Source organism: Pantherophis guttatus, chromosome 6 (assembly GCF_059756535.1).
Source record: "Pantherophis guttatus breed Tessera chromosome 6, ASM5975653v1, whole genome shotgun sequence".
Lineage (NCBI taxonomy): Eukaryota > Metazoa > Chordata > Lepidosauria > Squamata > Colubridae > Pantherophis > Pantherophis guttatus.
The window spans coordinates 65,821,069-65,836,734 of NC_142068.1; the positions used below are offsets into that span (position 1 = coordinate 65,821,069).

Sequence of the window (15,666 nt, forward strand, 5' to 3'; positions counted from 1 at the left end):
ATGGCGAACCTATGGCACGCGTGCTAGAGGTGACATGCAGCACCCTCTCTGATGGCACATGAGCTGTCGCCCCAATTCAGCTCCTCTGCACATGCGCCCGTGCCTCCCGCCAGCCAGCTTGTCTTCGGGTCTCTGCTGTGCATGTGGGCAGGGGGTTCATGCAGGGGGGCCACACATGCATTCATGGGGGGCATATGCAGGGGGCTGCACCCGCATTGCATTTTGGGGGTTTGGGCACATGCGCATTCATGCACACATGCACTCTCTTTGGGCACTTGGTCTGGAAAAGGTCAGCCATCACTGGTCTAGTCTAGGGTATGTCATGTTGGAAGAGACTAGCTTTGTGCTTTATGTGAACCCAGTCATTGTATTGTGCGAAGAGTCTTGGGAAACCTCCTCTCTAGTCCAGATTTGGTCATAAATCTCTGTCACTATGGCTCATACTAACCTGCCACATCTTAACACACACTTGAACAGATTATTGTGAAGACAAATAATACAATGACCATAAGCTATTTTGAAGGTGAGTTAGGACATCCTTGCAATAAGTTCTTACGCTGCAAAAAAGATAGATAATGAGTATATTCTGAATAGTATTTAGGGGGAAAAAAGTGGTCAGGCCATTCTGTGGCTGTCTACCATCTTTTACTTGTAATGCAAATTCTACAGATCTGAAGTCTTTATCGATAGAAAGCATTTAAAAATCAGCACTTTCCTTTGGTGAGTAAAGCTGTGAGCTATGAGATACCTGAGGGCAGACGAAGAGATTCTCTTGTATAGGCAATGACCTTTTTGAGTCAAGTCACTCCTTTAGAATGTAATGATCATGTTTTGAGTGCTCCTTTAAAATGGCTGCCATGTAGGAGTCTACACATTCATAAAATGGCTGTCCTGGTGGGTTGGAGTAAGATAACCTATCAGGTTATTCTCTGCCACACTCTGTCTCCATATGACATTCCTTGCCATTCATATTTACCTTTCTCTTTCTTTTAGAGGTGAGGTCACACTTTCACCCAAAATGCTTAGCCTTCATCTGTTCCTCCCAACCTGTCTTATTTTCTTTATGGTGTCTGTGGCATCTCCTTATAGCCCAGGACATCCATGGTATACAGATGGTACTGGACGGTGGCCCTCTGCTTTGCAACATGTATGCCTCCCCTTTAATCATTTTTAAGTGAATCTTTTAAAGTTAAAATCAAATGGGATGGGGAGTCTGGGATACAACGAAGGAGCTATCCTGAATAAATGGGCATCTGGTTTGCTTGTCCTGGTCACAGTGGAGCAATTGTGAGAGAGATGCTTTCATTTGTGTGTGTGTGTGTACAATCACAGACACACACAAACACAGACACACTTATACAACTGCTTGGGAAGGGGGGAGGCATCTGAATTTCAATGGTTGAAATGTTTGTAATAATGACAGTACATGGCTTAAGGCACAGGGTTTTTTTTTCCTCACTGGAAAATGACTGCAAGCTTTTAAAGCACAACTGCAACCTTTACGGGCGTGCTTCGGTTTTAACTGCTACTCACATTTTTTGACATGACATGAAAAGGGCTGAACAAAACGGCAAGCGGGAAGTCAGGCTGAGAAGTGGGAGCAGATGTCTTAAAAATGAAGGATTGCTCTTTTTAACAGGTATTTTTGACAAATCCTTACTGAATGTCAGGGCGATCACATCTCTGGGAGGGGAAAAAGGAGGCAGAATGATGAAAGCAGAATCAGGGCATCAGAATCAGATTGGTAAAGGCACTTTGATTTGGGCTGGGAAGCGGGGGTGTAAATGAGGTGCTGTTTCAGTGTGGTTACTCCTTCTCTAGATGATGTTGAGGTCCAAGTTCCAGATAGGACTCCCGTTAGGAGAAGCTGCTCATCAGAGCTTGTGGTCCTGGCAGTTGAATGAGAGTCCTAGTTTAATCTTGGAACCCGCAACAATCTTGGATCATACAAGTGGTAGTAGCAGTGATTGCAGAGGGATTTACTCCCTTACATGATGTCACTGGGGAAGCTGGTATTAAGTCACAAGTCGCAATCATGTGATGTTGCACTTAATGATAGCAGCAGAACTGCCATTGTTAATTGAGCACAGTCATTCGATGTTTTGCTTAATGACCTGTCACTTAGCTAGGAAGCTGCCAAACCCAAATTCTATTAAGTGAGGACTATGTGTAATAAAGCATATAAAAATATTCAAGAATCCAAATTTCAACAGAAGATTCAGGGATTCAGAATTCAACTAAAATTTATTTATCCATGCACATGCATTAAACATGCAAACATTGATATATACTGATATTTGTATGGCACTGATTTTAGAGAATACAATATGACAAAGGCTGGTTAATGACCATAATTGAGCAAGGACCAAGTTCTTGGGTACATGTACTAAGCTTGTCAGGTGAATGTAAAACATATCCCAGGTAGATGCAGCTATTTCAGTGGAAGACTGCGGCCAAACAGAAAAGCTTGGAATACTTGAAGCATCATAGGAACAGATTGAGTACGTCTTCAATATTTGAGAATATGGAAACGTACAATGGATTCTCCATGCCATTGTTCTGCTCATCACAGCCATAGAAGTGACATCAGAAGAACTCTCCTCCAAGTAGCATGGTTCCTCGGGGCTTCATATTTTTTCACACTTGTCTTGACTAAATAGTTATGGGTCACAGTTTTCATGGTTATAGTCTCTGTGTGGTCAGAGTCCTGTAATTCAGTGGTCCCAACCTTTTGGGCACCAAGGATGGATTCTGCAACCAGAAGGGCTTGGTTTCACATGCTGCCTACATCCTGTGCATGTGTGGATGGGGCTTCGCACATTTGGGCATCAAGGACCGGTTCTGGTGTGCTGCAGATCAGTGCAAATCTGTGGCACGGGGGTTGGGGACGGCTGCTGTAACTAATGGGTTACCTCCCTCCCTTTGGCCTTGTCTTCTCATGGAAAAAAGAAGCTGGTTTTTTTGTTGCTGCGCCCAGTCCCCATGGTCAAACAAAACACTCCTGATTTAGTGGATGGCTTAATCATGTTGTATGTCAATTTCATTTAGTAGCTCTTAACTGAAGGAATAAGATATAAGGGCTGTGAAAGGCTCTGGAGAGCTTCAAAGTAATAATCTTGGACCATCTATATCTGACCTGGCATAAAACAACATCTCAGGCTCCAACTACTGGCTGAAAATATAGAAAAAAGAGGAGTAGAATATGATTGTCTCGCATATTTTGAAAATACAGAGGGGAAACGGAAGAATGATTGCCTTCCAGATGTTTTAGATTACAATTCCATAGGCTGTGCTTGATGGAGATTAAGTTTATAAATAAAATATCTAGAAGGTACCAGGCTACAGATGCATATAGTGTATGTATGCATATTTTTTTTGAAGGTAGTGTCTTCCTGCTTAATACAGGTAGTTCTCAATTTACGACCACAGTTGAGCCTAAAATTTCTGTTGCTAAGTGACGTTTGTTAAGTGAGTTTTCCCTCTTTTATGACCTTTCTTGCCATGGTTGTTAAAGGAATCACTGCAGTTGTTAAGTAAGTAACACGGTTGTTAAGTGAATCTGGTTTCCCCATTGACCTTCCTTCTCAGAAGGTAGCAAAAAGGGATCACATGACCTCAGGACACTGCAAGTGTCATAAATATGAGTCAGTTGCCCAAGCATCTGAATTTTGATCACATGACCGTGGGAACGCTGCAAATGGTCGTAAGTGTGAAAAACAATCATAAATCACTTTTTCAATGCCATGGTAACTTCAGACGGTCACTAAATGAACTGTTGTAAGTCAAGGACTACCTGTGCAACATATCCCTTTTTTTAATGTCACATATCCTTGTTATGACCTTGATAATATTTTTTTTGTTTTGTAAATTAAGACATGGTTGAGGGTTTTTCTTCTGTTCCATGTAACTGTACAACAGTACTAATGTATTCAGAAACAGTTCTGAATCTAGAAAATACTAGATTTTGTTGTCAAGTGAAGAAAAATAAAATCAGATTTTGAACTGGCAAGTAGTTCAAGCTTTCTAAACTCATAATAACTACACCTTAAAGATTCATTTATTTGTTTAATTCAGTTCTGTTCTCTATTTTTCCCCCAAATTATTTTGCAAGAGATTAGTGGTGGTGGTAGAACATACTGACGATATAACTGGAAGCAAGTTGATTTGTGGAAAAAGTCCTTCCAAATCAATGCTTCAGGTATTGTTCAATGCTGCAGTGAAAAATGTATTTGGATTAGACAGAGAACTGCAACAGAGCTGGCCAGCTGTTGGTAGATGGTGAGGAGTGGAGGAGACAGAAAAGCCTTGGTGCATTGTATGATGTAAGCCAAATGGGACAGAAAGAGTTCCTTTGAGGTGGTTCTTTTCATATCTTATGTTCAATTGTCAAGAGGTCTGGTACTTTGATGCTTCATACGTTTTCTAAATAGAAGGTTATCCTGTGGCTGATTTCCTTAATTGTCATGAGGGCCCAGGGCCCCAATTCATTGTAGTTTAGATGTCGTTTAGGTGGTCCTGGAATCAAGGGCCACAATTGGGACTGGGATCTCAGTTTTAGAGGGAAGCAGCAAAACATCACATGACTGCTTCGCTCAATGACTGCAAACCCAGCACTCCTGGTTGCAGTCATTAAGTGATTTGTGGCTCGTTAAGTGGCAGAGTCCCAGGTAAGGAGCATGGGTTGTTTGGGGGAGGGCGATCCTGGGAGGCATATAAATGGCTCTCTGCTCAGGAGATGCAAATTCTCCACGTCAAAATCCAAGAAGGATTTTCAGCCCCTGAGCTGAGAGGCACTCGCGTGCAACCTGTATCAGGCCTGCCACAATTTCCATCTCCCCGAAAGCAACCCATATTCCTTACCTGGGACTCAAGCCCCCTGAGGCACCTTTCCTTCCCGCACTGCCTCTTTACTCTGGAGCTGAAAATCCTCTACCCAAATCCAAGTTTGCAACCTTCCCTGACCACTTCCCAATGACTTCCTGGGGAAATTGGCAGAAAAGTTTGCAAATGGTGATCATATAGTCATGGGCACGTGACAACCCATCATAAACGTGAGCAGCCTGCCAAGCACCCAGATCACAATCACCTAACCATGGGTGTGCGTGCGACATTTTGCGATGGTCAGGTAGCTGTAAAGCACCCTTTTTGAGGTCACCGTTAATTGAAACAGTTGTTAAACGAACAGTCACAAGTAACAGGTAGCTCCTTGATTTATGATCACAATCGAGCCTAACATTTCTGTTGCTAAGTGAGACATTTGTTAACTGAGCTTTGCGCCATTTTACGACCTCTGCACTTGTTAAATTACGTACTAACACAGTTATTAAGTGAATCTGGCTTCCCCGTTGACTTTGCTTGTCTGTTTTGGCACGTCAGCAGCCTGTGCAGCTAGTAGCTGATTCCGACAGCGAGGAGGCTGGTGTGGTGTTGCACCTGCAGCCTGTGCAGCTGGCACTTGAGTCAGACAATGAGGAGGCTGGAGAAGATGTGGTGCCAGAGGCGGGGATTCAGCCAGGGCTTTCAGAACCTCCAGAAGCTCCCATAAGTGAAGAGGAAAAAGAGGAGGAGCCTCTTCTCAATGCATGGGCATGCAAAGCTGCCAAAAGGCAGGAGTGGTTCCTCAGGAGGAGGTCTCCTCGAGAGTAAGGCTTGGGGCTAATTGGCCATTCCCTTAGCCTATTTAAGGAAGAAGACGACTGAGGCAATTTGCAGGGAACAACTTCATTCACTCTCCTTTGCGTCCTGATCTTAGTTCTCTTCTCAGTTTCCTGCAAATTGCTTCTGGGCTTTCTGCCAACCATAGTAAGATTACGATTATTTATTTTTTGGATTCTTGTAGGCTGTTAAGAAAGTTAATTAACAGCCTTTATTTGAAAAAAGACTGATTTAATTTAGTAAACTAAGGTTTGTACAGACTTTGTGTGTGCTGCGTTCTTTGGGGTCCGTAGCTGGGGCAGAACATTTTCCAAGGTGGTCACCTTGGAAAAGGTGATCACGTGGCCCTGGGGGCAATGCAACAGTCCTAATATGAGTCAGTTGCCAAGCATCTGAATTTTGATCACATGGCCATGGGGATGATCTAACGGTCGTGTGAAAAACGGTCTTAAAGTCACTTTTTTCAGTGATGATGTAACTTTGAATGGTCGCTAAACGAACTGTTGTAAGTCAAAGACTACCTGTATTTGCTCTTGCACTGCAGTGATGTTGTCAGTATCAGAATAGTACTACAGATTGCAGTGATGCTAAAACACTATTGCCAAATCCTTTTTCACCGTGCTGTGTTTATGAGTGTCCAGTAAGCGCAACTAAAAACGTTAGGAAAGCAAATTTGATTCCTTGGTGAGCTTGTAGGTTGCAGGTAGAATGGGTTTGGAAAGAACCAGGATATGAGGATAAGTTGTATTAACCACCTTAATTATAGCCATACAATGCATCTTAGCAGACTAATTTTAAGGAGGCGTTTTTATGGAGGCCTCTGATCTGCAAGACATAGAAATTCTTTCCCTAGGCATAGAAACTATATACCTGAGTGTTGTTGCTGGCTGAGTTTGCAGATTGAACCCTTGAATTGCAGATCTGAGACAAAATCATTGCTGCAGTCCCTCCACAAAGAAAGCTGAAGCTTCAGATGCTGCCAACGTGACTTCAGTCATCCCAGTGTCTTGTCAGCTGTTTTTTCTCTGTTGTACTAGCATTGCAACAGCTTTTAAATTCTTTCTTCTACAGATTTGCAGGTTCTGTTTTTTTTTTCTTTGTAAAGGATGCTTCATTCAACTGTCTGAAGCATATAAGGAACGCCACATGGGGACATGTGAATGTCAATATGTAAGAGTAGCAAGTCATTATCAAAATAATGGATGCAACCTCAGAAGCATATAGGACAATGTTTGCTAGACCGGGTGCCCAAAATGTAGATTAATCTGTTGGTTTTTCAATATTTACGTGGTAAAATCAAGACTTCTGAAATAATCACCAAAGCAGGAGAGCCTCTCAGAAACCTTGCAAACTCAAATATCTGCCAGTGCAGAATATTCTGTACCATAACTCCTTGGGGCCCACCTCAGCAGTCTGTTGTTTCATTTAATTGTTACGGGGCATTGATTCTACAAATCCTTTGTCATATGAACCCCTTCACTGAAAATCTGTCCTGTGCACCAGGGGTAATTAACCTATAGAAGACTTGCTGCTCCTCTCCAGCCTTGTCCTCTTTTGTGGCCAAATTTGAGTTACACATTTCTCTTACTACAATTGCTCTATTTGAGCAATTCATTTCACCTGGGTTCTTGTAGGAATGCTGTCTACAGTCACTGTGCTGGTACTGCAAGACGGTGGTTTAGCTCTGCTTAGGGTCATCTCCCACCTCCCAATAAAAGTTTGTTGCAGCTGGCCAAAATCTGCAATGTATGATATGTGAGATAAATAAATGTAGTGGGTTAAATGAGATGGCACGAAAAAATTATATGTCAGTGAGAAATGAGAAGAAGCTAAGAGGAAAAGGAAAACAAGGCATGTGATCATTTTGTAGTCCAGCACCACCAATTTTGGGCATGTGATTTCCCCACTGAATACATTCCTTGATCCGAGTGTGCCAGCTCCTGCTTCAGCCTAACAGAAAAGACATTTAGTCTGCTGTCTGACAGAGCACTTTCTTTGCTTCTAGATGATGAACGCAGAGCTTTAGCTGATGACCATGTTTGAGAAACAGGGCTTGGGTTTGAGTTAAATCTTAATACAGACTGTAAAACAAAGCTTGCATGGATTAATTGAGATAGATAGAGTCTTTTTTATTAGATAATGATGGTGAAGATGATGAGTATTCCTCCCAGTATTAAATTCCTCCCATGCTCATTTATGAATAAGATAGAAAAAGATTCCATACAACTTGATATGTTTACGTCACACAGTCATGGATGATGTGGGGTAGGCAATGTTGATTGGGCTACGCCAGGTGTGTCAAACTGGCGGCCCGCAGGCCAGATGCATCTCATGCAGGCCACGCCCATCCCAGCTCCACAAAGGGAATGAATGTTGCGATGCATCACATGACGGCAATGTGACGCCACAAGTTTGATACCCATGGACTTCACTGACTCAGATGCACTCAAGTTGGTGTAGCCCAATCAACATTGCCTCATGCCATCCATGACGGTGTGATATATCAAGGTGTATGTACTTATGGGTTATTGACAACTGGATTTTTTTTTGAAAAAAAAAATCAGGATTAGGGACGCCAATAGAAGGTAATTTTCTTACCTTCCCCAAAAATCTTTATATTGTAGCATGTTCTAGATCTCTATTAAATTCATCAGTAAATGCTTTGGGTTGTATTGAGTTAGAGGCACGTTTGGAATTTGTATAATATGATTGGGCTTTGAAGTTCCCATGGTTTTGCCAGAAGATCTGAGTTTGGAATCATTAGTTCCAGCAAGCACTAAAGTTTCACTAGAAAATGTAGTTACAGATCATCCAAACTACTTCCTTCTTTTATCCTTGTTAAGTACCACCGCCAAATTGCCTCCAAATTAAAAATTGCCTCGTCAACATTTCAACACTTACGTTAATGTCTTTGCTGTGCTGAGTCTAGTAACGGATTATTTTTAATTTAAACTAAAGTACCAGATATTTCTGTATAGAATCGGCCATCTTTCTTTGTGAAGCCCATTGAGAGTATTCCTGTTTTTGAAATGGCTTTGAGCAAAAATAAGGAAGATGGTACAGATAGTCTTCATCATACAACCATTGGTTTAGCGATTGCAACAGCATTGGGGTGGGGGGTTGGGAATGACAACTGTTGCAACATCCCCCTGGTCCAAATTTGCTCACTTAGCAATTAGCATGAATTTATGATGGATTGAATGCCTGGGTCATATGATTGTCATTTGCAACTTTCCCAGTGGCTTCTGGCAAGCAAAGTCAATGGGGGAAAGCCAGATTTGCTTAACGACTTCCTTGCTGACCAACAGAAATTATGGTTGCAATGGGGGTTGTAAGTCGAAGACTACCTTTATATTGTGTTTTAGATACAAAATTACCGTATTTTTCAGAATATAAGACGCTCTAGTCTATAAGACGCACCTACCTTTTTTGGGGAGGAAAACACAATATATATTTGGAACTTTTAAAAAAATTTCTTTGCATAGATTGGTATTGTAATCAGAATCAGTAAGTTATTCAGCACGCAATCTGTTAGATGTAAAGCTTCCCTCCACCCTCTTTATTTTCCTTCAGGTAACATTTTAATTAAGTTAGTGAAATGCTTTTTAAATTCCAGCTAATTGTTGATTCTAGACAGAAATTTTACAACGAAAGGACACAAAGAAGAAAATAAGACTCATAAAACACTCACAATAACTCTGCCTCCCAGTTTGCCTTGTTGCAAGCAGTCTGCTTTAGTTTCATTTTCATTTTCAGCACAAGAAAAAAAAAATCCTTCCTGCATGCAGCAAGCAGCGGAGGCCTGCATGGCAATAGCCAATGGCAATCCCTGCAGCCTGAAACAGCTGAGGGTTGTGCTAATCAGGCTGTGCTGAAGCTGAAATGGGCTGGCTTTCTGCTTTCTGCAAGGAGGTAAATTGCTGGGAGGCAGAGGCCAAAGGGTGGGGGCTGGTGGGTGGGCGGAGCTACATTTGGAGTATAAGATGCACCCAAATTTTCACCCTCTTTTAGGGGGGAAAAAGTGTGTCTTATACTCCGAAACATACGGTAGATACGTATCTTGGCACCTCTCTTTAAACTCAGGTTCCATTCAAAGGTAATACAGAAGTTCTCTTCTGGCCAGTGAGAACTCAGACTTTCTTATAGCATTTCCTTTGCAGTTGCCAAAATGAATTCCGTAGTGTAATTCTTCTCTAAACTCATATGCTACTTCAGTTCAGGTTACATTCTCTTGAAGAAGGAAACTGTTCCTCCTATAACATTTTAATTTGCTTGTATTTATTTATTTATAGGGCTTATAGGTTTCTCCAATCCACTGATCCTGAGCAGTATGCAATTCCCCAATACATCATTTGGATTAAAAACAACAGATACAAATAAAATTAAAAACAGCACCATATAATGTAATCAATTATAAAACAGACTCATGATCAGACTTTAAAAACCAAGTCATGTTCCAGAGGGATAGTCGTAATAACCCCCATGGTTGTTACGACAACCTGTACCAATTTTTCTATCAATTTTCTGAAGACCGGAAGGGAAGGGACCAATCACATATCGAAAAAATGTTATTCCCGACAATTGAGAAAATGTGCTTCCTTGGCACTTGAAAGGGGTAATTTTGAATTCAGGGTGCACATAGAGAATCTGCCCTAGTAGCCTTATTTTGGGGGTGGAGGCAGTGGTGAAATGTAAAATTTGTTACTACCAGTCTGTGGGCGTGGCTTCGGTAATGTGACTGGGTGGGCGTGGCCAACTTTTTTTTTTTTTAAACAAGCATTTTTTCTACAACCTCTTCGGCCGAAGAAGTTGCAGAAAAAATGCTTTTAAAAGGCACTGACGATCCCAGCTGAGCCGCGCGATCATCAGAGGCTTTTTTTTTTTACTTTTAAAAGCATTTTTTTCGGCCGAAGAAAAAATGCTTTTAAAAGTTTTTTTAAAAAACCTCTGATGATCGTGTGACTCAGCTGGGCATGGGGGGAGGGCAGGGATTTTTGCTACCAGTTCTCCGAACCACCCGCTGCCATCATTACCAGATCGGGCGATCCGGTCCGAACCGGGAGCATTTCACCCCTGGGTGGAGGGTAGATGTTACGGGGAAAAGGCTGTCATATAGATACCCAAGCTCTGAAGCAGGGTGGGCTTTCAAGGTGACAACCAGGACCTTGAAATGTACCCCGAAGCCGATTGGCAACCAGGTCTCTCTCCAAGTATAGGTGCCACATAGTGGCCCTGAGGTGTACCCATAACTACTTGAACTGCTGCATTCTGGATCAATTGTAGCTTAATGTTATATATGGGCAGCCCCATGTTGAGCATATTACAGTTGTCCAATTAAAGGATGGCTAAAGTATGAACGACAGAAATTTTCAGGAGAAGTTGCAGTTGCCACAATAAGATGGACATGAACAAAAGTCCTCTTCGCTATAACTGCCACCTGTTCACAGCAGCTGTGAGTCCAAGAGGACCTCCAAAGTGCAAATCATTTGCCCCAGGGAGTACAATCCCATTCAGAATTAATAGTAGAATCTCCTTGGAGTTGGTGGTCTTTCCAAGGCAAAGTCACCTTTTATCAGGCTGGTATGGAGTCTCGATTTGTTCTTCCCCACCCAGACTGGGAGAACCTCCAGGCACCTGAACAGCACTTTAATATCATTTATTTGATGATTTGAAGCCAGTCCATGTTGTTCCAGTTCCTCCCTCAACTGCCTAGAGATGATTTTATATGTGTCTGGAGGTACTTTTTGATGAGATCAGTATTGGTGTCTATTTGAAATTCTTGAAGTTAACAGTTCTGCCTCAGTATCTTTAGTTAACCAAATACCTTTTTATTCTGAAAAAAAATTGTCCCAATCATTTTAGATGCATTTAAATTAGCTTGCTTTTCCATTGAAAAACATTATGGTCTTAATTTCAGCTTCAGGATCCAGGCTATATCTTGAACTTAATTAAAAGCCTACACCTAAAAATCTGAATTGTCTGCAAATTTTCCCGCTGCAGTGTTTCCTCCCCCCGCAAAAAAAACCTGTACTTGCTATTAAGGACTTTCTTCAAAAGGCTCTATCAGAAAGTTGATATTTTATAAACCTTATTTTCAACAGTCAAAGTCTGCTTCCTGTAGACTGATACAGCTCAAATACAGGCAAATGAATCAGCATCAAATGGGAAAAAATAAGTTTAAAGGAAATGCTTATGAGAACCGGTCATGTTTGTTACTGTTTCCCTGTGTACAGTAGAGATTGCTAATAGGAATTCTATCAGACCTGTCACAATTTAAACTTCTAGATAGAAACGGTCCTTGGCTCCATTTGTTGAGAAATTTATAGTTTTATTAGAGGTCGTGTACTGCAGTCTTGCAAAGCCAGAACTGAGAATCATGCGCCAAAATTCCTAACTTCTACTTTTCCCTCCCATAACTATCTCTCATTGCCCATCCCAGTGTAACCAATCAGGTTCATGCAAGATGTTTTCATAATGGTCAGTCCAAACGCAGTTTGGTATGCAGCCCCTTCCTTGTTCCAGCTGGGTGGCCTTGAGGCAGCATCTTGAGGAGATAAAGCACTTACTTTCCTTTCCCCAAGCATTCCTCTTTTCATTCCCCCTCCCAAGATTCATGGCAGTCTGTCACCACATAGCAGCGAAACACAAGCAAACATAAAGTGGCAGCTGACAAATTAATTTGAAAAGGAGATAAATGTTTGTGTGGGGCTTAAAACATTTTCTCACCACCTGTAGAGTAAATGTCTTATCTTGTTTATGATGGTGATGAATGAACTCCCCTTCTTACACCTTTGTTTTCCCTTGAATTTGTGAAGGACTCACGTAGGCAGTGAAGTTGGGTTGCTTAATGACTTCAAAAGTTAGACTTCAGATGACACTTCTCATGGTAATTGGTGTGGATTCAATAGGAAGCACAAGGGATGTGGTCCTGATAGCAGTCACAAATAGACAGGGACATGATGGAAGTGATTGGCATTTGAACAAAAAAGTACACTGAAGTTTCATTCAAATCTTCTTTCTAGGCTCCCCCAAAATTGTTCATCTTTGTCTAGCCTGATATAAAAGCAACAAATTTCAGTAGCATTTCTCATTTGAGTTTTGTGATAGGGAAATAGCTAGTTTTTTAATAATAGAACTTGATAATCAGCTATAAAGCTACAGATATTGAACAATTTACTAGGGGTAGTCCTTCACTTGCGGCCACAATTGAGCTGAAAATGTATGTTGCTAAGTGAGAAATTAGCTAGGTAAGTTTTGCCTAATTTTATGACTTTTCTTGCCTTATTTATTAAGTGAATTTCTGCAGTTGTTAAATTAGTAATACCGTTGTTAAGCGAATCTGGCTTTCCCGTTGACTTTGCTTGTCAGAAGGACATTATCTTGGAACACTGCAACCATCATAAATACGAATCAGTTGCCAAGCATCTGAATGTAAATCACAGGAAGATGCTGCAATGGTCATAAATCTGAAAAATGGACATAAGTCACTTTTTTCAGTGCCTTTGTAACTTCAAACAGTCACTAAATGAAGTGAGGGCTACCTATATAGTATACGTTCTGGTTAGCAACTGCTTTTTTCTGATGCAGCCAGCTACTATCCTGGAAACATTTCGTCAAGTAATCCATTTCCTTGTTCTAAGACATCATAATGCTCTGTTGTATATTGTCGTATATTTGTTTGAATACCTATTGCAGATTTCTACCTACCTAGGCAAGACTGGCTAGTAGAGGGGGAGAAAATAGAAATGCTACAGCATAGATATTGGGCTATTGCAATGACAAAATTCATTTTAAATAAAGTTAATTAAATAAATAGATTACCTTCCACTCCCATTAAGCAATTTTCTTTTTAAAAAAAATCAGGCTACTGATTTCCTCGCATTTTTCAGATAAACCCTGTTATACAATAGTCTTGTGGCATCTTAAAGAGTAATATATTTATTCTTTACTCAATCAGGCCAACGATATATTGTTTTATATAACTTATAAACATTCTTGTGGTATTAGACTTCATGAACCGCAGTCCAATTTCTCACATGCTGGACTTTGAAACTGGAAATGAAGCTTTTTCAGGGTTGTGGAACGAACATCTATCTTCTGCTCCGTAATTGTAGAAGTTTAATGTTGACCTTTGTCATGTATTGTATAATCTTAAATGGGAAGTATGGTTCAATCTGTTCTGATATTGCACTTTCTTTTCTTCCCTTCTTTCTTTCTACAATGATCTAGGTCTGGACTATTCTGTGTTCCACCAGCCTCCTTACCAAAGACAGACGATCCTCTTAACAAAAGTTGCACTAATGGGAAAACTGAAGACAGACCATCCATAGACCTGGAGGCTGAGCAGTGGTGTTCAGAAGGAAAACCCACCAAGGCCAATGGAGAGGAGCAAGTCCCGCCCCTCTTGCCTCCACCACCAACGGGCAGTGTTCCTCCTTACCCTCCCTATTTTGAAGGAGCCCCCTTCCCCCCTCCATTATGGTTACGGCACACATATAATCAGTGGGTACCTCAGCCACCTCCGAAAACCATAAAAAGGACAAAGAGGCGCTTGTCCCGAAACAGAGACCCTGGGAGGCTCATCATGAGCACAATTAGGCTGAGACCGAGGCAAGTGCTTTGTGAGAAATGCAAGAACACACTGAATCCAGAGGAAGGTATCAAAGCCCACCAAAATGCAAAAACCCAGAGGAAGCTGAGCATCCAAGATAAGGAACAGAAAAGACACAGCGAATCTGAATATGTAGAGAAAAAGAGCAAAAGAGAAAGGCGAGAGGATGAAAAGTTTTCCAGGGAACAGCTGCAAAGGACTCCAGTTATAAAAATATCTTACAGCACCCCTCAGGGAAAAGGTGAAGTTGTGAAAATTCCCTCCCGCATTCATGGTTCCGGGAAGCCATTTTGCTCTCAGCGACTTCTCCAGAATGGTGGGGACGACCAAGATGAGGCCCAAGACTCAGAACAAGATCAGGAAAGCAAATGTTTTATGGACAAGCAATCCGGTGGGCACCATGCTTCCATTCCAAAGCTAAAGTTAACTAGGCCTGTGCATTCCAGTGCAGATGTGCCCCCGCCCAAAATCCGTCTGAAGCCCCATCGGCTCAGTGAAGGGGATAATGTTTCCATTTACAAAGCCGAACTTATTGATGAGATGAATGTTCTTCCCAGCAGTGGAGAGTCTGCTGCTGCTGCTGCGGCAGCTGCTTTTTACAGTGAGTCTGCAGAACGGAGTCTAGCTGAGATGTCTTCAGGGAGTTCCTGTGAAGATGATGACTTCAAAAGGTTTCCTCAAGGCAAAGATGGACACGATAACTTGGCTTTTCTCATGAATTATCGCAAACGGAAAGCAGACTCTTCCAGCTTGTCGGTGTGCAGCAACGACAGCCTCGAATCTAAATCTTCCAGTTCAGAAGTGGCATCGCCAGAAATATGTGACTTTTTACCTGGGGATGACGCCTCTGTCTCCTCATCTTCTAAAGATGATCGTAAAATTGTGCCCCCACTGACAGTTAGACTACACACCCAAAGTGTCTCCAAATGTGTGACTGAAGATGGAAGGACTGTTTCAGTCGGAGACGTTGTCTGGGGCAAAATCCATGGCTTTCCTTGGTGGCCCGCCCGTGTTCTTGACATAAATCTTAGCCAGAAAGAAAATGGAGACCCTTCCTGGCAGGAAGCAAAAGTTTCATGGTTTGGTTCTCCAACAACCTCTTTCTTGTCACTATCAAAACTATCCCCTTTTTCTGAATATTTCAAACTACGATTTAACCGTAAGAAGAAAGGGATGTATCGGAAAGCTATTACAGAAGCTGCGAAGGCCGTGGAACATTTGACTCCAGAAATAAGAGACCTCTTAACACAATTTGAAACATAATTTTGTCTTCAAAAACAAGTAAGTTGTGGAGGTGCATAACCCCTTTGTAGTATAGCAATTGGTTTAGAGATACATGTATTGGTTTGCTTTTGAAGGTTCAAGAGAATACTCCTATTTCAGGAGTGCACAGACTAGAG

The 15,666-nt window shown here is 41.7% G+C and overlaps 1 protein-coding gene across 8 annotated transcripts in view; it reads left to right on the forward strand.

Annotated features, from left to right (window-relative positions):
• Window positions 1-15,666, forward strand: part of PWWP2B (PWWP domain containing 2B) — a 37,568-nt gene that overhangs the window by 12,961 nt on the left and 8,941 nt on the right. For all 8 annotated transcript variants that reach the window (XM_087871685.1, XM_034436519.3, XM_087871684.1 and 5 more), the window contains exon 3: window positions 13,885-15,547. In XM_087871685.1, coding sequence (XP_087727811.1) covers window positions 13,885-15,529 — 1,645 coding nt within the window. In that variant the 3' untranslated portion in view covers window positions 15,530-15,547. The remainder of the gene's footprint in view (window positions 1-13,884; window positions 15,548-15,666) is intronic.